Below are 21,299 nucleotides of genomic sequence, written 5' to 3'. Positions count from 1 at the left end.
TATGGGGAGGAGGGCCTGGGTGGCTCAGCTGGTTAAGTGCCCGACTGTTTTGGCTCAGGTCATGATCTCATGGTTTGTGAGTTTGAGCCCTGTATCTGGCTCCATGCAGAGCCTGGTTGGCATTCTCTCTCTCTCCCTCTCCTTCTGCCCCTCCCCTGCTTGTGCGCACGCTCTCTCTCTCTCTTTCTCTCTCTCAGAATAAATAAATAAACTTAAAAAATAACATATGTGGAGGTATGGATATGCATAGAAGCAGAATATGTGTATTACCAAAACTAAGGTAACAGTAATTCAAACCAGTATAAGTTTACGATGTTAATTATAATCTGCAGGGTAACAACTAAGAAAATAACTAAAAAAAAAAAAAAAATATATATATATATATATATATATATATATATATATATATATATAAAGAAAATGAGAAGGTACATGGTACATTACAAACATTAATTAAATATAAAATAAGGAAATAATGGAGTAACTGAGTAAAAATATGTATGATATATGGAAAACAAATAGCAAAATGGCAGAAGTCCTTCCTTTTCTGTTATGGACTGAACTACTTTCCCCCAATTCATACATTGAAGTCACAACTGCCAGTACCTCAGAATGGGCGTATATTTGGATACAGGGTTTTTGAAGAGGTAATTAAGTTGAAATGAGATAATCAGGGTGAGCTGTAATCCACTATGACTGATCACTTCTGATAAGGACACAGACATGTTAAGAGGGAAGACCAGATGAAGACTCAGAGAAAATGGCCATCTATAAACGGAGAGATACTTCAGAAAAAAAAACAAAAAAAAACCCAAAACCTCTCTCAACACGCTGATCTCAGACTTACGGCCTCTAGAACTGTGAGAAAATAAATTTGTTGTCTAAGCCACCTAGCCTGTGATACTTTAAGGTAGTCCTAGCAAACTAATATTACCATTAATCACTTTAAATGTAAATAGACTGAACTCTCAATTAAAAGGCAGAGATTTGCAGAATGAATTTAAAAACATAATCCATCTATATCCTGTCTACATAAGAATCCATTTATATTCAAAGACCAAAATAGTTTGAAAGTGAGAGGATAGAAAAAGCTACTCCATGTAAACAGTAACAACAACAACAACAACAACAACAACAAAAAGAGCTGAGGTGGCTATAATATCAGACAAAATAGATTTTAAGTAAAAAAAAGTGTTACAAGAGAAAAAAGATGGACAGTATATGTTTAACTATGCTCAGGCTGCTATAACAAAATACCAGAGACTCAATGGCTTAAACAGCAGAAATCTATTTCTCACAATTCTAATGGATGGGAAATCTTAGATCAGAGGGCTAGCACAGTTTGTTGAGTTCAGGGGAGAGCCTTCTTCCTTGGTTTCCTTGGCCACTGGTTTGCAGACAGCTGCCTTATTGCTGTGAACTTTCACTGTGGAGAAAGTGCAAGCTCTGGTTTTTTCTTTCTTTTTTTTAATATTTATTTTTGTGGGAGAGAGAGAGAGAGAGCATGAGTGGGGGACAGGCAGAGAGAGGGAGACACAGAATCTGAAACGGGCTCAAGGCTCTGAGATGTCAGCACAAAGCCCGACATGGGGCTTGAACTCAAGAACCATGAGATCATGACCTGAGCCGAAGTCAGAGACTTAACCAACTGAGCCACCCAGGCGCTGCAAGCTCTGGGTTTTTCTTATAAGGGCACTAATTCCACTATGAGATTCCCACCCTAATGACTCCATCTAAACCTAATTACCTCTCAAAGACCAATATACCATCCACCTCCAAATATCATCAGATTAGGCGGGAGAACTTCAACATATAAATTTCAAAAGAAATATAAGGCTTGTACAACACTATCAACCAACTATACCTAACAGATATATATGGAACACTCTGTTCCACAACAATATAATATAAATTCTTCTCAGGTGTACATGGAGTATTCTCCAGAATGGGCCATATATTATGCCACTAAACAAGTCACAACAAATTTAAAAAGAGTAAAGTCATACAAAGTATGAAATTGTAACAGAAGGAAAATAACATCATATTCATGTTGCAAGACTGAGAGAACAGTCCCTTTCATCTGAACAACCCTTTCAATTTAGCAAATATTATAGCAAAAAAAGGTAACATTTAAAAAGTAATTTCAAATTTAAACATGGTGGCATGAATAGGCCTATTGATTATAATACCACAGTTGTTTCAGTGCTAAATGTAAGAATGGGTAAATGAAAACCTTCAGTTCATATACCATGCAGTCATAGAATCCTATCAGAGCCAAAAGTGACTGGGAAGAACTCAGGACACCCTAATGTGTATTTCTTTTCTTTCATCTGATTTACTAGAAAATATAACCATGAAGTATACTGGCTGAAAAAAAAATGTTCATTAAGGTAGACAGTTTACAAAGTTCTTTTCTTGGAAACATTTTTTAAGTTTATTTATTTTGAGAGAGACAAAGAGTGCGAACAGGGGAGGGACAGAAAGAGAGGAAGAATCCCAAATAGACTCTGCACAATTAGCACAGGGCCCGATGTGGGGCTCAAACTCACAAAACTGTAAGATCATGACCTGAGTTGAAATCAAGAGTTGGACACTTAACTGACTGGGCCATCCATGTGGCCTTTTTCTTGGAAACATTTTACAATCAGTTTACAAAGCAACCTTGTGACATAGGGCAATGTAACTACATTATTTCCATTTTATTTTGTGGATGAACACAGACATGACTTTCATAAAGCTAGATACTCCATTAGAGTTGTCTAGAGCAGGATGGCAAACTAGCCCACAAAATCTGGCCTGCTGCAAGTTTTTGTAAATAAAGTTTTATTGGAATACAGCAATGCTCACTCATTTACATATTGCTTATAGCTGCTTTCATATGAAAACTGGAGAGCTGGGTAATTGCAACAGAGACTTCTGGCCCACAAAGCCTAAAGTATTTACTATTTGGTCCTTTAAGAAAATGTTTGCCAACCCCTGCTAAAGAATTAAAACTCAGTGGGCTATTATACCACTTATCCTAATGTTTCTTGTCCCAGCAATAGGAAATATGACCTAGGAAACATGATGTAGTCAAGAAAATACAATGTTACAAGACACAGAAACCAAACAGAAAAAAATATTTTTTTGGGTGTGCCATTTACTATGTGACACTGAGAAAGTCACTTCATCTCTCTGGATCTGCTTCCACACCTGTAAAATAAGGGATTTGGGCAAATGAATGCTAATCATCTTTACAATTAAACTATTAGAGTCTATACAACTTAGTTTACAGATCAGGAATCAGTAGTGAAAGCATAAAAGTTCTTAAATTATTGTATTTTATTTTTAAAAATGTCTCCCTGTGGACACAAAAGCAGTAGGGCACCTTAAATTTCTTTATCATCACACTATCTTAAAATTAAGTAATATTATCCCAATTTTGCAGGTAAGGAAACTGAGGCTCTAGAAAGGGCAGTATCTTGCACAAGGTTACCAACATGTATGTAGTGTTTTTTCTAGTGTGTTAACAACACATCATGTACAAAATCAAGGGCTGTAACTATAAACTGTAGAGAGCAAGGCAGATAATATAAATGCCAGGTGGTTCTGTGGTGAATCGGAGACCTCATGCCCCATATAAAGGCAGAAACCAACACTCAGCTAGGGCCAACTGCTGAAATATAGGCATGTGGGTCCAACTGGTCAGATCTTTAGATCTTAAAAAAAGAGGCTGGCTATCTGAAATTTTATTTTAATTTTTTTAATGTTTATTTTTTTATTTTTGAAAGAGAGAGAGAGACAGGGTAAGAGAGAGAGAGAGAGAGAGAGAACCAGTGGGGGAGGGGCAGAGAGAGACAGAGACACATCCGAAGCAGGCTCCAGGCTCTGAGCTGACAGCAGAGAGCCTGACGGGGGGCTTGAACTCATGAGCCGTGAGATCATGACCTGAGCCAAAGTCAGATGCTTAACCAACTGAGCCACCCAGGTGCCCCTAAATATTCCAATTAAAAAAAATTTTTTTAAATGTTTATTTTTGAGAGAGAGAGAGACAGAATGCAAGTGCGTTAGGGGCAGAGAGAGGGGGAGACACAGAATCCAAAGCAGGCTCCAGGCTCTAAGCTGTCAGCACAGAGCCCGATGCAGGGCTTGAAACCATGAGCTATGAGATCATGACCTGAGCTGAAGTTGGACGCTCAACCGACTGAGCCACCCAGGTGACCCTAAATATTCCAATTTTTAAATGTTGGCAACTGATTCAAATGTTTAAAAAACATAATGGTCCAGATTTGGCCCACAGGATGACAGTTTGAAAATCTGTACTAAATAAATGTTTTTAAACTGACAGATTAGTGGTCTAAGAATACAGATGGTCCCTGACCAACAATGGTTATACTTACTATGTTTCAACTTCCTGAAGGTGTGAAAACTGTAAACATTCAGTAGAAACCATACTTCAAATTTTGAATTTTGATCTTTTCCTGGGCTAGTAATATGCAGTATTATACTCTCTTGTAATGCTGGACAGTGGAAACAAACCACAGCTCCCAGTCAGCCATGTCACCACGAGGATAAACAACTGATACCCTTACCACCATTCTGTACCCATGCAACTATTCTGTTTTTCACTTTCAGTACAGTATTCAATAAATTATATAAGCTACTTAACACTTCATTATAAAATATGCTTTGTATTGGATGATTTTGCCCAACTACAGGCTAATGTAAGTGCTGTGAACACATTTAAGTAGGCTAGGTTAATCTAGCCTAGATTGTTGGTTGGTAGGTTATGTGTATTAAATGTGTATTATGTGTATTAAATGCATTTTCCACTTATGATATTTTCTTCTGATGAATTTATCTGGATGTAACCCCACTGTAAGTTGAGGAAGATCTGTGCACTGACACTTCAACTTCAATATGAGTAATTAATTAACCAAAGTAATGGGGGCTAGGGTGAAATCACAGCATCAGTATTAATCTCATTTTCCATTGAATATCTCACTTTCCACTGAACTATCAAAAGTTCTCAAAGTAAAGCCACATGACTGAAAAAAATGCTTCTATTTCAGGACCTGTGGCGAAAGTATCAATAAACAGGCCAAGAGTAAGGTCATCAGTAAAAAAGATAGATCCTGAATAATATTAAAACCAAAAAAATCTGTTCTTAAGTAATTAAAATTAGCTGTATTTGTGTGATAGAAAATCTAAATCATAATTAATTCACACTGAGGCTTTAAAATAATGGGAATGGACAGGAATCACTATTTTGTAATTGTTAAAAGATATGACAATTAGGGAAACAAATTTATGTTGTCAATTTTTTTAACTTCTAGAAAGCCATTTGAAAATACAGTACATGCTTTGACAAACAATAAACTAAGCTTTACTTAAAGTTAAGCTCTGACCTACTGGTACTTAAGAATCAATAAAATGTTTAACTTTTCCACTCAAAAAGTCATAGGGATGGCAGTGTTTCATTATTTTCCTTTTTGAAGTACACATTAAGAAGGGCAGGAGAAAGAATGGAGAAGAAAAAATAACTGTTAACATTTTTGGCCTTTATGAAACAACTGTATCATTCATTAATTATAGCTGTACAAGGTGCTGTAATTTTGAAGATGGTTCAGTAGGCTAATTATTATTTAAAAGTTTAAATGAAGTCATCAATGTGGTCCAGGGTGGCTTCCTTCTTTCCACTGAAAATAAAAACATTCTGAAGACAAAATTAAAGTTCTAAAGAAGATGAAATAAGATATTAGTCTTAAATCCATGATGTAACTAGTAATGTCTTGTTATAATGTTATTTCAACATGTTCAAAACTAAGCGGGATCTCCTCCCAGCTTTGTAGAGTGACTCTCACTTTTGCTTTTCCTTAGATCTGAAGACACGATCTCCTATTTGTAGCTTAGAAATACTTCAAATCACAGCTTTGAGTTTTGTAAAAGGAGAAAGTAGCCTAGTTACATTTGTATTTACTCCTGTACTCCATTCATATTTCACTTATTTAAAATAGCGGGAATTCATATTAACTAACAAAGTGTTAATAAAGGCTGGGTAAATGGCTTTAGCTTTGTCCCCAAGTCTGCCTCTTGAATCAGGATAGCACTGTTATGAGAATTTAAAAAATCATATAAAGTCCTTGGCATATACAAGTGTTCAATAAATGTTAGCTCTTATGGTTACACAATAAAATGGTTACTTACTCTTTTGTTGAGACAAATAACAGGCCACAGGCTGCAACCCAGTGTGCAACAGCAGCAGAGACAACCACAGAGCAGCCATTTCACATTGACTGGGAGAGCCTTTTTCAAACATGCATTCACTCGGCCAATGCTGGTCTTAAATTCTTCTGGGGCCACCTACAAGGGCACAGTCTTTATTTAACAGTTTGTGGGAAGCTTTCCACTATTTATCTTTAAACTTAAAGGAAATGTCTGTATTATTACAAAGGCTTTAAGGAATTACATGTCTAAAAATATTTCCTCCATATACATATTACATACTCTGGATGACATTAGAAAGCAAAACAATATAATTTCGTGTTTACAGAATTTATTCTGATATTCAAAAATAATCTTCTGAAATTACCAACAATAAAATGACAACAAAATTGATGGTAAGAATACCTGTCAAGCAGTTTTCCTACCAAATATTCTCATTATTCAGGCAATATTATGGTCTCTAATCATTCTGACTAGTAAGACTAGAAGCATAATATAACAATAAAAATCTAAATACTACAAGAGGAAATGGAATTAAAATGAGACTTTGGCAATATTCCTGGATTACTTTTAAAAAGGCAACTCTTGAAACTTTTTCTCCCTGGAAAATTTGCAATGTAACAATTTTAACACTTGCCATTGTTTGTAGGGAAAAGCTACAGTAACAAGACAGTGAGGAGTGATTATATTAAAAAAAAAAAAGGCCTTAATATTCAGCATAAAATGGACTCAAAACTGCTGTAAATTTTCAGATTTGAAAGGTCTTTAAATATACAAATTTAATATTTTAAATCACTACCTCCATTCCTGGAAGTGGCTGCTTGTGCCTCTCTGTAAACAATGATAAAGTCAGTTCAAAGGAAAGAGCATGACAGACATAAGATTAATACCAAAAATTCTGCTTGAAGGTTATACAATTCAAAGCCATACTAAAAATATTTTGCTTTCAGTGAAATCACATTTCTGGATCACAAAAATTATTCCCTTTCATTTAAAAAACTGTTAGACTGTAAAATCTATTGGGAAAAATTCCAGCATCTGACTGTAAAAGCAAAAATTATGAAAATATTAGAAAAAATAAGTTGCTATTAAACAAAAACCCCTTTAGAATGTTTGGTATAAAAAATAGTTTTACAACTCTTTCAAGTAAAAATTGTACTAGAGGAATCAATTTATTACACTTTATCTTTTAATAAACATGTCTTAGAATCAACACTACAAAACATATACCCCTTAGCAGATGTTATAAAGATACATGATCAAAGAATTCAGCACCATTATGATTAAGACATTAATTATACTAGCTTTATTAGAATTGTTCATGCCACTCAATAAAGTTAATTGCTTAACCCATAAATTTGATTTTCCTCCTAATATGTTAACCAACAACAGTTGTAAAACTGCAAGGCTCAAAACTGTATTTACAAAGGGTAAATAAGTTAATCTATTCTCCACCTAAATTGTCAGCAATATGACCTAAAGACAATCACTGAGTAAAAAGAATTCCAATTAAATGACTAACTTCTTGGGATAAATATGAAAATAAATTCAGAGAACCATGGCTTATGACTGAAAAACAGAACATGCTAACAGGCTAAGCATATTAGACAATAAATCAAGATTTGGATTCTAATTACTTATTAGTTATGAAAAATCCTAGGAAAATTCATTTTAATTTTTCTGAGTTTTAGTTTCCCACCTAATAAAATGACAATAAAAACCTCTGTCTTACATATCTCACAGGAAATGGAAATCATAACTTAAAAAGAACCTCATGACCAGAATGCTTTGAAAAGGGAAGCCAGTGAATCCTATCTCTTGACTAGATTTGGAGAAAGAAAAGCAAAGCTCTTGTTAGCATGGAGTCTCACCTTAAGGCAAGGGGTTTGATCTGGCAACCATTAATAATCCACAGACTTGCTACACATTTTATTATAAACAAAAGGATAATTAGCTACACTTTTTTTAATTTTTAATTTTAATTCCAGTAAATTAACATACAGTGTTATATTAGTTTCAGGTGTACAATAGAGTTAATTCAACAGTTCCATACATCACCCTGTGCTCATCATGGCAAGTGATCATCACCTTAATCCCCTTCGCCTATTTAACCCATCCCCCACACCCCTTCTGGTAATCGCCAGATTGTTCTCTATAATAGAGTCTGTTTCTTGCTTTTTCTCTCTCATTTTTCCCCTTTGCTTGTTTTGTTTCTAAAATTCGACATACTAGTGAAATCCTATGGTATTTGTCTTTCTCCAACTGACTTATTTCACTTAGCATTATATATACTCTCTAGCTCCATCCATGTCATCACAAAGGGCAATATCCTGAATGATATTCCTATAGATACAGATATATATCACATCTTCTTTATTCATTCATCAGTTGATGGACACTTGGGCTGTTTCCATACCTTGGCTATTATAAATAATGCTGCTATAAACATCGGGGTTCATGTATCCCTTTGAATTAGTGTTTTTGTAGAGTTTGGGTAAATACCCAGTAGTGCGATTGTTGGATCATATAGTTCTATTTTTAACTTTTTTGAGGAACCTCCATACTGTGTTCCACAGTGGCTGCACCAGTTTGCATTCCTACCAATAGTACATGGGTGTTCTCTTTTTCTCCACATCCTTTTTATGCCACTACCATACTGTTTTGCTTACTACAGCTTTGAAATATAACTTGAAGTCTGGAAGTGTGATGCCTCCAGCTTTGCTTTTCTTTCTCAAGATTGCTTTGGCTATTCAGGGTCTTTTGTGGTTGCAGACAAATTTTAGGATTGTTAGTTTTAGCTATGTGAAAAATGCTGTTGGTATTTTGATAGGGATTGCATTAAATGTGTAGATTGCTTTAGATAGTAAAGACATTTTAACAATATTTGTTCTTCCAATCCATGAGCATGGAATGTTTTTCCATTTCTTTGTGCCGTCTGGAATTTCTTTCATCAGTGTTTTACGGTTTTCAGAGTCTAGGTCTTTTACCTCTTTGGTTAGGTTTATTCTTACAGATCTTATAGTTTTGGGTGCAATTGTAAAAGAGGTTGTTTTCTTAATTTCTCTTTCTGCTGCTTCATTATCTGTGTATAGAAATGCAACAGATTTCTGTATATTAATTTTGTATCCTGTGACTTTATGTTTATCAGTTCTAGCAAAGTGGAGCCTTTAGGATTTTCAATATATATTATCATGTCATGTGCAAATAGTGAAACTTTGACTTTTTCCTTGTCAATCTGGATGCCTTTTATTTTTGTTGTTTTTGCTGTTGTCTGATTGCTACGGCTATGACTTCCAGTACTATGTTGAATACCAGTGGTGAGGGCAGACATCCTTGTCTTGTTCTCACTTCTTTCCCATTAAGGATGATGTTAACCGTGGGTTTTTCATAGATGGCCTTTATTATGATGAGGTATGTTCCCTCTAAACCTATTTTGTTGAGGGTTTTTATCATGAATGTGCATTTGAAAAGAATGTACTCTGTTTCAGGATAAAATGTCTGAATATAAGTGTTAAATCCTTCTGTTCTAGTGTGTCATTCAAAGCCATTATTTCCTTGTTGATGTTCTGTTTAGATGATCTGTCCATTGATGTAGGTGATGTGTTCAAGTCCCCTACTACATTATTATATTACCAATTAGTTCCTTTATGTTTGGCCATAATTGTTTAATGTATTTGGGTGCTCCTATGTTGGGTGCATAAATATTTACAATTGTTATATCTTCTTGTTGGATTATCCCCTTTATTATTATATGGTGTCCTGCTTTGTCTCTTGTTAGTCTTTTTTAAAAACTTTATTTTACTTTTAAAAAAGTCTATTTTAAGAGAGACAAAGACAGTGTAAGTGGGGAAGGGGCAGAAAGAGAGGGTGAGAGAGAATCCCAAGCAGGCTCCACATTGCCACTGCAGAGCTCGATGTGGGATTCACACCCAAACCAAGAGTTGGACACTTAACTGACTGAGCCACCTAGGTACCCCCAGTCTTTGTTCTAAAGTCTATTTTATCTGATAAAAATGTTGTTCTCTGGCTTTCTTTTGACATCCATTTGCATGATAAATGTTTCTCCCTCATCTCACTTTCAACCTGCAGGTATCCTCAGGTCTAAAATGAGTCTCTTGCATCTAGCAAGCAAATAAACACGTCTTTTTTTTTTTTTAATCCATTCTGTCACCCTATGTTTTTTTATTGCAGCATTTAGTCATTTACATTCAACATAATTATTGATAGATATTTATTGCCACTTTATTACTTGTTTTGTGGTTGTTACTGAACATTTTCTCTGATTCTTTTTTGTCTTTCTCTATTTCATGGTTTGCTGGATTTCTTTAATGATATATTTGGATATCTTTCTCTTTATTATTTGCATATTTATTAGTGGTTTTTGATATATGGTTACCATTAGGTTTGGATATAACCTCTTCTGCATATAGCCATCTATATTAAGTTGATGGTTATTTAAGTTTGAACACATTCTTTTCTCCTCTCCTCCCCACATTTTAGGTATACGTTATTGTATTTTATATCCTTTTTTTGAGAGTTCCTTTACTTTTTACAGAAAAAATTTTACTGTTTTTGTGTTTCCTACCTCTACTCTACACTGTCACTTTTGGTCTCTCCACTCAAAGAGTCCTTTTTAATATTTCTTGTAGAGATGGTTTAGTGGTCATGAACTCCTCTAGTTTTTGCTTGTCTGGGAAACTCTTTATTTCTCTTTGTATTTTGAATGAGCCTCGCTGGATATTATTATTATTATTATTTTTTTTTTTTTGGTGCAAAAAAAAGGTGATTTTATTAAAGCATGGGGACAGGACCTGTGGGCAGAAAGAGCTGCTCTGGGTAGAATATTCTTGGCTGCAGACCTTTCTTATTCAGCATTTTGAATATATCATGCTAATCCTTTCTGGCTTACAAGTTTCTGTTGAAAAATCTCCTGTTAGCCTTATGGGTTTTCCCTTGTAATTTAATGACTACTTTTGTCTTGCTTTTTAAAGTATTTTTTTCTTTATCACTATATTTTGCAAATTTAATTACAATATGTCTGTGTGTCATCTGCTTTTGCTGAGTCTGCTGGGGGCTCTCTGTGCCTTCTGGATCTGGAAATCTCTTTCCTTCCCTGGATTAGGGAAGTTTCCAGCTATTATTTCTTCAAACAAATTTTCTGCCCTCTTTCTCTTTCTTCTTTTTCTGGGACTCCTATAATATGAATGCTATTTATTTTATGTAGTGACTGAATTCTCTAAGTCTATTCTTGTTTTTGCATAATTCTTTTCTCCCTCTTTTGTTCAGCTTGATTACTTTCCATTACTCTGTCTACTAGGTTACTAATTCATTTCTTTGCTTCTTCCATCCTCTGTTCATTACATCAAGCATGTTTCTCATTTCATTTATATTGTGCTCTTTATGTCTGCTATGTTATTCCTCATCTCTGTGTTAAGGGTCTCACTCACGTTTTCCACTTTTTTTCTCAAGTCCATGAGTATCCTTATGATCACGGCTTATATTCTCCATCAGGCATGTTACTTACATCTGTTTTGCTTAGATCTCTGGCTATGGCCTTGTCCTGTTCTTTCATTTGTCTCCTCATTTTGTCTGCCTCCCTGTGTCTCTTTCTGTTTGTTAAGAAAGTCAGTTGTTTCTTCTGTTCTTGAAAGTAGTGATTTTATGAAGAAGTCCTGGAGTCCATGTAGTGGTGTCCCCTGTTCACCAGAACCTGGTACTTTGGGAGAGTATCCTATGGTGTTGTTATGCCCTGCTGTTTTGTCTGATTCAATTTTCCTTTCAGTGCAGATATTTGCACTGAGTCTTGGCATGTTGTGGTCTGTGCTTGCTTTCTGTGGTGCTAGTGGGACTTAGCAGGCCAGCTCTGGTCGGGGGGCATCACTGGGGAAGCAGTGATAGGAGCAGAAGGGCGGTGTTACCAAAATTTGGTCTGGGCCACTAGTCCTGTGCTGGATCCCCTGAAGCACTGCAACAGCTGGGGGCTGTTTGCAGGGGTGGCCAAAGGCACAACGCTGGGCATGGTGTGCAACAGTGGCTGAGGGTGCATGGTTGGGCACAGCATGCGAGGGCTGCTGGGGGAACATAACTAAGTGTGGTGCACAAAGACACCTGTGGGCACTTAGGGGCAATGGAAGGTATCCAGAGAGGTCCATAGGTAGGTATGGCACTCGATGGTCAATTAGCTATATTTTGAATGCAAATTCAATGCTCTTTAGTTCTTCAATTCTTTAGAGGAAGAAAAAGAGATGTCCTTTTAACGTACAAGGTGCAAAGTTGCTATCTTAATATTTAACTCTCAGGGGCACTTGGGTGGCTCAGTCGGTTAAGCATCCAACTTCGGCTCAGGTCACAATCTCACTGTTCCTGGATTCAAGCCCCACGTCGGGTTCTGTGCTGACAGCTCAGAGCCTGGAGGCTGCTTTGGATTCTGTGTCTCACTCTCTCTGCCCCTCCCCTACTCACATGTGTGCTCTCTCTCTCCCTCTCTCTCAAAAATAAATAAACATTAAAAATTTAAAAAAAAAGATTTAGCTCTCAGACAGTGAGATTCAACTTTTTTTCTAGTGAATTACTGAGCAACCAAATAGAAATTAAAATAAGGAAAACATATTTATATACTTAGCTCTAGTCTAATATAGCATTACTATCAATTCTCTTTAAATTGTATATCCAGAAACACATTTTTGAAATATGGTAAATTTTGATATAAACTCATGTAAATCACAAAATTATTAAATCTGTCTAGTCACAAATTTTTTTAATCTCTATTTAAAAAATTTTTATTTTTTTAATGTTTTATTTTAGAGATAAAGAAAGAGCATGTGGAACCCACTTTGGGTCCTCTGTCTCTTTCTCTCTGCCCTCCTCTGCTCATGCTCTCTCTCTCTCTCTCAAAATAAATAAATAAACATTAAAAATAAATTTAAAAAATGAAGTAAAATTTTTACTTAAGATATTTATTTAGAAGTGCATAAGCACAGATAAAAAAAATAAAAGTAAAGCATAAAGCCTAAGCCAGAAATGAATCAGTCCAAAATGTAAAACTTGCTTTTTGTTTAAAATATTGTGAATAGGGGCGCCTGGGTGGCTTGGTCGGTTAAGCGTCCGACTTCGGCTCAGGTCACGATCTCACGGTCCGTGAGTTCGAGCCCCGCATCGGGCTCTGTGCTGACGGCTCAGAGCCTGGAGCCTGTTTCAGATTCTGTGTCTCCCTCTCTCTCTGCTCCTCCCCTGTTCATGCTTTGTCTCTCTCTGTCTCAGAAATAAAAATAAAACGTTAAAAAAAATTTAAAAAAATAAAAAATAAAAAAATAAAATATTGTGAATAAATTATATGCCAAGGTATATAAAATTTGTTATATAAGTTTTCTTTTACTACATGCTTCTGTAAATGAATTAACCAAAACTTTTTTAAAAATGCAGTAATTTTCTTTCTTTCCTGCCAATAGTTTCTACCTTTAACACATAATAGTATCCATTAGTGCTCTGTTACCATAGGCAAACTAAAAACTACAATATTGAAGTTACTACAAATGAGAATTCAGGGTTTTTGAGGTCAAAAGATAAATATATTCAAAATAAAACTTTTACCAGAATTTTAAACAATAAAATAAAATCTGCATTTTGACTTTAAAAGAATGCTAGGATTCGCTTTGAAAAAAAAATCTGTATTTGAAGAACAGTAAAAGTCATAAAACAAATGATAAAGGCATAGGAAATGAGAATTGGTTAACTCAATTTTAAACATTGTGAAAAAAAGGTTTAGTTAACTGTGTGGAATCAGAGTTTTACTCATTTACTTCTACATAATTGAGAACCTTTAGTACTGAAGGTTAGATGGGAGCCGTTTAATTTCTAGCTGAACGGCAGGTTGTAAAGAAATATTTGATTCCTTTTGACTTTCTTGGAAAGAAAAAAGAAAACCACATCATAAAGTTGGGGGAAAGGGTCATAATATTTTATAACAGGATGCAAGAGACTCTGCAAACAGAAGACAATATAAGCAAAACCCAGCAAGACTGTTTTGCCTCCTTCAATCATGGGGAACACAACCCTATCAATCACTTGTCATATTGGATCACAATGGCAATGGTCGATTTTATGGCTTAGGTTTCCCCCAACACACACACTAATCTCCCCATAATACCATTTAATTGTTTCAAGCTGAGGGCTGGAAGCTTTATTTCTTTTCTAAAGTTCTGTGGTTCTTTCATTTTCTGGTCACCATAATCTTGTGTGTATGTACCTGTTTGGTATGTCCTATCATGACAGGAAGACTTATCTTAAATGAAACAGAGGAAACAATCTTTTCTGAACTTAAAATATAAGGTTACCTTTTTATTTGTATTAGAAGCATTAACACATAAGTACAAAATTAATACTGAGTCACAAAGCTTGTCAAAATGACTCTTTAGGTTTTCAGAATTAACTGCAATTTTGTTTAGGTTAGGCATAAAAGCTATTTAGAATCCCATTCATCCCAAAAGACTGATTTTGTAAAAGGTAGATTTACTTTTCTATTTTAGATACTGCAATTTATTCATTCTTAAATATCTTACACAAAGACTACTAAGTTTCAAATTCAGATAATCCTTTTAGTTTTTTTTTTTCTGGTTCATATAATTCTTCTTGCCTCTTCCTCCAGTTATCAGAGAAGCATTTTGATAATTCATAATAACCTATACAAATACAATAGTGCCTACGGGACAAAATGGTCTCATTAAAGAGAAAATGAATACAGCTAATGTTATCACCATGTGACTTTTAAAAATCAGACTTTCAGGATTTCTTTTACTGTTGTTTTCATCACCAAAAACTAAACCAAGAAAAAAACATCACAGTATCACTTATACCTCATCTAATATATGAGAAATCTTGGATGTTTTAAATAATGCACACTAGAATAAATATCCAATCATTGATATGTGCTACAAAAACGGTCACCTGAAAAGAGAGGATATCTTTAAGAACTGCTCATGTCCAGATCATTTAGGTTTTGTAAATGAATACTAAAAGCAGCTTAACATTCTTACTCTAGTTTTAAAGAAGAAAAACTAGACTATCTTTTGCGATGGCGGAGTTTGTAGTTTTAGAAGGCTTGGAAAAAAATGAAGTGTGAAGAAATATTCAGAAGATTGCTTGAGCACATAAAACTGGCCAATTTCAAAGATGGATTAATTTTGTGCCTGGGAACTCCATTCTCTGATATATTTTTGATTATTCATCTTCTATAATTCCTTTGACTTGTAATTCAAGCTCTTAAAAACCAAACCAGTAATAAAACTGGATGTAACTGCCCAGACAACACATGCAGCAACACCAGAGAAACATAAAGAACAAGTTTTCCATTGGAGATGTTTTAATTCACAGTTTTTTAATATTGAATTTGTCATCTTTCCACAAATACATTATTATTCAAGAGATTTTTCCACAGCTATTTTTTAGAGAAAATATTTATGATTAATTCATATAAAACAAATCTAAGTTTGAACTGCTGCTTCAATTGGCAAATTATTCTAAATGATCAGGATAGGAAGGTAGAACATTCTAGAGAGTGAGGCCAAAACCTCAAACCAAAGGGCTCTTTTATCCTAAAAAGGTAAAAGGACACATATTTTCTGTTAACTTGGCTAGGGACTATTTCCACCGGCTTAATTTTGATACCTCAGGAGAAATAGAAAAAGTCAACAGTTAAAAGGGCAGATTATTAGTGGGACCAGTGAATAAACTATTATTCAAATAAAGAATGTAAAAGTAGCAAAAGCAGTTAAAAATTGAAAGTTGGTAAGAAAAAAATGGAGAAATAAATAATCAGGTTTGAAATTGGGATACACTGCTAAAAACTGGTCAACAACAACCACAAACTTACATTGGGAAGCTAATAAGTACCTGACATACTAGAAGTTTTATATATGCTCTTTCAATTATTCCTTACGACAAGAACTGAGGTACTATTATCATCATCTCTATTTTTCACATTAAGAACTAAAGCTCAGAGAAGTGGCTTGCCCAAGGCAACAAAGCCAGTGACAGACTTGTATTCCAACCCAGATCTGATGTCAAAGTTTAACCAGTCTATACCATCTCTCGCTAGCTCCCATTTTTCAGCGGGTAAAGGAAGAAAATAAAGTATAAAATACCTTTCAGGGTTAAATAAAATAGAATTTCTTACAATTTTAGTGATAACCCTTGAAGAAAGAAATAGGTCTGCTGTCTTTCTCTCCCTGTCCACCTTCTAATAAGGCTGGGGAGAAGACTGGGATTCAGCCAAAAGTGAAAAGTAAGCCGCTGGAAAACATATCATGATTAAAAGCAGCTAATATTCGATGTATTGTATCCTGTTCTCAGAGAGTTTAGAATGAGAGGACAAATTAAAGTAAGTTAGGGTTTGAATAGGTAATATAGTAACATAGTTCAAAAATCAAAACAACACTAAAAGATACTCGAAAAATAGTCTGATCCTTACCCTTGCCTCCATCCATCTCATTCCCTTTCTCCCATCAAAGTAACCACTTTTATTTAGTTCCTTGTGTACCCTTCTAGAATTTCTTTATACAATTATCAATGTGCTTATTTCTCTCCTTTATTACACACACTGTAGACACTGATTTGCACCTTGCTCTTCTCGTTAACAATATGAGAAAAATTAACAATAAAAATACAAATTAACAATAAAAGCCCTTTAGGGAATTGAATGATTTTAAATCTGACCCAAATCTACACTGACAAACAGCATTGTTCTAGTACTAAAACTGAACAGAACAGTATTAAATCACAGGCTTCAAAATACAAAAAAGTTAGTTTATTTTTAACCCCAAATCATCATTTTAGCTATCAAGCATTCAGCTATTAACCATTTGGAAATTATTGAGTATTTTGTGATATAATTGCCTTTCTCTTTCATCTACATTCCCTCCAGTAACAAATGTGAAAATAACTTTTTGCCTTAGAGCCTTTTCCTTTGGACCTACAAGTTAGCATTACTATTATAAGAGGACTTTCTAAACATAGTTTTAAATCCTAGGAAGTCTTTGAATACTGAGCCTCAAGCTTGAACATACTACTGAATGTAGAAAAGCCAGGGAACCGAAAGGTAGTAATTTATTGCAGTGAGTCCAATTTTAGAAACTCAAACTATCTAAAAGGCAGAAAAATGTCTAACCAAACATCTGATTCTTTTGATAGTAACAAATCATACTGCAGGACACTTTAAAAATAATAGAATGATACAAAGTTAAACAATGATAACTTAGTTAACTCTAAAAACATTGGGATTACTGACACGAATGAGAAGAATTATAGCTACTAGTGCTGAGAATAAAGGCAAAACTGGGAAAAATTAATAAATAAATAATGGCTGGCATTAATGGACAATGAACAAGACAGACTAGTAGTCATGGTGACAGCTTTCAGTCACTAATGACACAGTCTCCAGGTACTCTGGCCTTGTTATTAGACTTCATTACCTGGGAGCCAAAGCATTTATCATAACACTGAATAAGCTATAAACAATGCTTTTAGAATCAAAAAGTTCAAAGCAAACTCCCACTTACCTTCCCTGTTAGAACGGAGGGAAATTCAGTATCAAACTTGTTGCTCAAGCCAAACCTTAAAAACAAAGAAAAAAATATATTCTACGCAGCATATTTAACTTTTTACCCCCTCCCTAAGTTACAAAGCCATGCACTTCTATTTGATGCTGTGATTTAAAAATGTGTCCTAAAAATAACTGTGATACTTACAGAATATAAATGTTTAACTATTAATCTGAATTAATAGTAAAAGAAACTTAAGGTGCAAATCTTAAAGTAGGATTCTAACTAGATCCATGCACATTATGGGATTAAATAATAACACAAACCAAACCAAAAATTTTTTAATGTTTATTTGTTTTTGAGAGAGACAGAGACAGAGACAGAATAAAAGTGGGTTAGGGGCAGAGAGAGAGGGAGACACAGAATCTGAAGCAGGCTCTAGGCTCTAAGCTGTCAGCACAGAGCCCGATGCGGGGCTTGAACTCATGAGCTGTGAGATCATGACCTGAGCCGAAGTCGGAAGCTCAACCAACTGAGCCACCCAGGCACCCCATGGAACCAAAATTTTTGATTGAAATGTTTCTGTTAAACCCCATTTCAGTCAATAACTATTAGAACTGGCTGATTGGTAGTATGTAGGAGTGGATTATACTATTCTTTCTACTTTTATGTATATATGAGAATTTTCCTAACAAAAGTGAATAACTTTTGGAACTATAGTTTGAAAACTTATGATCAGTTAGTATTCAGATACTCAAAGTTTGATCTTTATGAATGGTTTTCATGTAAACAAATGCTCAATTAATTTTCAAAAAAACAGGTCTCAGTCTTGAAAGCTCTCTTTTCAAGTAAACCCACTGAAGTCTGTTTTAAGAAGTCAAGATGAATTCTATGAGCCATAATTCACCTACTGATTGATTTCAGTAGGGATAACAAAGGTCACTTTCTGCATCTTAGATGATATATCATGGTGACTACAATTTTATAGTATAGTAGAGTAGAGTAGAGTAGAGTAGAGTGTATGGAATGGAATGAAACAGAATATTAGTGGATGATGGGATGTAAGCAAAAATGAAAAAAAAAAAACAGGAATATTTATTAGGAACTCCTGGTGAGGTAGCCAATAATGGTAATAGTTACCATTAACTATCCACTTACCATGGGCTAGATAGACACTGTGCTACATAAATACATTACTTCTAAAGTTTACAACCCTGCAAGAATGGTATTGTCATCCCCCTCTTATAAACAAAGAAGCTGACACTCAGAAATTTTTTTTCCAAAAACTAATTAAATGACTTTGCCCCAAGTCATGTATCTAATAAGATGGGGAGGACCAAAATTCAAATTCTGATCCCTAAGTTCTTTCTGTATTGTATTAAGCTCTTTGAAAACAGAAACTATGGCTTATTTATTTTGTTATCTTCCATTTTGCTTATTAGTAGCATCATGTAATCTAGCAGGTATTTAATGAAAGTTTGGTGAATAATAAGCTGTTACAGTGTTTGTTTCAACTGGTTTATGGCACTTTGGTCTTATGGTCACATTAAAGACATGTCAGGAATCCAATGTCCTATTAAAACTCTATGTGGGAATACCATGTAATCCTTGTATCATTTATGCTAATAGCTCCTTTTCTGGGACACAAGCCCATCTTAAACACAAAGATTCTCTATGCTTGGCAGCTAGTAGCAAGGTACACATCTGCACATATAATTTGTGTATTTAAAATGTATTTTAAAACAAATTCTATTGTTAAAATAGTTGAGAAAATTAATTAGCAACTGTAAAAAGGCCTTAATTTCGTTAAAAATACTTAATTACTTTTCCAGGTATCAGTACATAATGTAATGAAAACATAATATTCTCATAATAACATTTTCTTTAAATCTATACATAGACATAGAATATAGCCAAACTTGAAAATAAGATGCTATACCCCTGTACATGAATTTTTATGGCAAATTTCATGTGCTGTTTGAGAAACTGACTCTAGTATTAAATATATATTTGCAACTATCTACTAACTCACCAATCAATAACACAACAAATATATAATAGAGCAAGGAACATACTTCATTTAAGTTACATTTAGTTAAACAGTAACCTCATCACTAGTCAAAAAGATGTAATTTAATTCATTATTCCACAAAGAGTAAATTCTTACTGTTTAACACAAAAATAGACACATTTCATTTTTAAAAGGAGATATTATACATTTTAAACTAGAGCTCTATTTCCATATCTTCTCTGAACACTTTTAGATGTAATGCAATGTCAATAATATGTTCCTGATTTAGAGTCCGGGAGGATGGCGGAGTAGGAGGATCCTACGCCCTCTTCATCGCACAGATACACCTAGATAACAGCCATATCAGTGCAACGAACACAGAAAACAACCAGAAGATTGGCACAACAAACTTTCCACAATTAACTGTAGAGAAGAGGTCACACTTGGAAAGGGTAGGAAGGGCAGAGACATGGTCAGGAACCAAACTCCCAGTGAAACTAACCACAAATGGAAGGGACACCACAAGCACTGAGAAAGGAGAGGAGCAGAACCCATACTAAACACCTCAGACACAGGGAACTACACTGGCAAGACAAGAAGCCCCCATAATATTTGGCTTTGAAACACAGTGGGGCTTAATTCTGGGTACTTTAAAAATCAGCAGGCTTAGCTCTGAGGGAACCAGAGAACAATAGGAAACTGACTTCCTGCCCTTAAAGAGACAAGCATAGCATAACAAAAAACCCTGTTGAGATAAAGCATTGAAACAGAAGTTTGAAAAGCACCTGCGATATACAGGAAGGAGATTTATTTACTAATCTGAGGCAGGGATCTTTAGGAGACTTCTCCAAGAACAAAAGAGCTGGTGGGTGCCATCCCCACCCCCACCCTATCCCCAGCCTAGATAGCAGGACACCTGTGGGAACCAGTGAGAACGTCCTCTACCTACCTTACTAACACCACGCACCCTGCCCCTGTGTTCTCCTGTGGATCTACCCCCATCCAACCTGCCCCACTAGGTGGGCTACTCTCCAAAGCAGCTCCTGCCACATTTTATCCTGTAAGCAGCCCTGGAAGGGACCACCTGCACTCCAAAATGACTCCTGCTTGAGGAGAGGGAAAGATAACCACACACCAGTTCAAATGTAGCCCCAGCAGTCAAACCTTGTAACTGGCAGGAAAGAAAGAGTGCTCTGTTGATCAGTGCCTCTGCAGCCCCAGCAGATGAACCAGGAAGAGGCATGTGATCTGACTGCTGGCCCCGCTCACCAACAGAAACCTGTCAGGGGCAGCACAGAGAGAGAGTCCTGTAGTCTGTGGTCACTGCAGCCCCAACACATGGACTGGAGCAGGCATTTGGTTTGAATGCAGGCTCCTCCTACCAACAAAAGCCTCTCCAGGGATAACACAGGGAGAGTGTCCTGAAGTTTGGTGTGATCACAATACCAGCAAACAAGCTGAGGGCAGATTTCTGGTTTTACTGGTGACACCAACCAACTATAAGCCCAGGGTAGCTCCAGACTGGTCCTTTAACAGCATAGGGACCAAAC

At 35.5% G+C, this 21,299-nt stretch overlaps 1 protein-coding gene across 5 annotated transcripts in view; it reads right to left on the bottom strand.

The window, feature by feature from the left end:
• The window catches only part of CHIC1 (cysteine rich hydrophobic domain 1), a 78,631-nt gene that overhangs the window by 35,899 nt on the left and 21,433 nt on the right, over nucleotides 1-21,299 (bottom strand). For 2 of the 5 annotated variants that reach the window (XM_045470534.1, XM_045470536.1), the window contains exons 2-3: nucleotides 17,757-17,811; nucleotides 6,187-6,342 (exon numbers count right to left, since the gene is read on the bottom strand). In XM_045470534.1, coding sequence (XP_045326490.1) covers nucleotides 6,187-6,342; nucleotides 17,757-17,811 — 211 coding nt within the window. Of the gene's footprint in view, nucleotides 1-575; nucleotides 786-2,684; nucleotides 3,193-6,186; nucleotides 6,343-17,756; nucleotides 17,812-21,299 lie in introns of those variants that run through there. The other 3 variants (XM_045470532.1, XM_045470537.1, XM_045470535.1) reach the window with 3 other exon arrangements.

Source organism: Leopardus geoffroyi, chromosome X, assembly GCF_018350155.1.
Source record: "Leopardus geoffroyi isolate Oge1 chromosome X, O.geoffroyi_Oge1_pat1.0, whole genome shotgun sequence".
NCBI classification, from domain to species: Eukaryota; Metazoa; Chordata; class Mammalia; order Carnivora; family Felidae; genus Leopardus; species Leopardus geoffroyi.
This window is presented reverse-complemented; position numbering and strand designations above follow the sequence as displayed.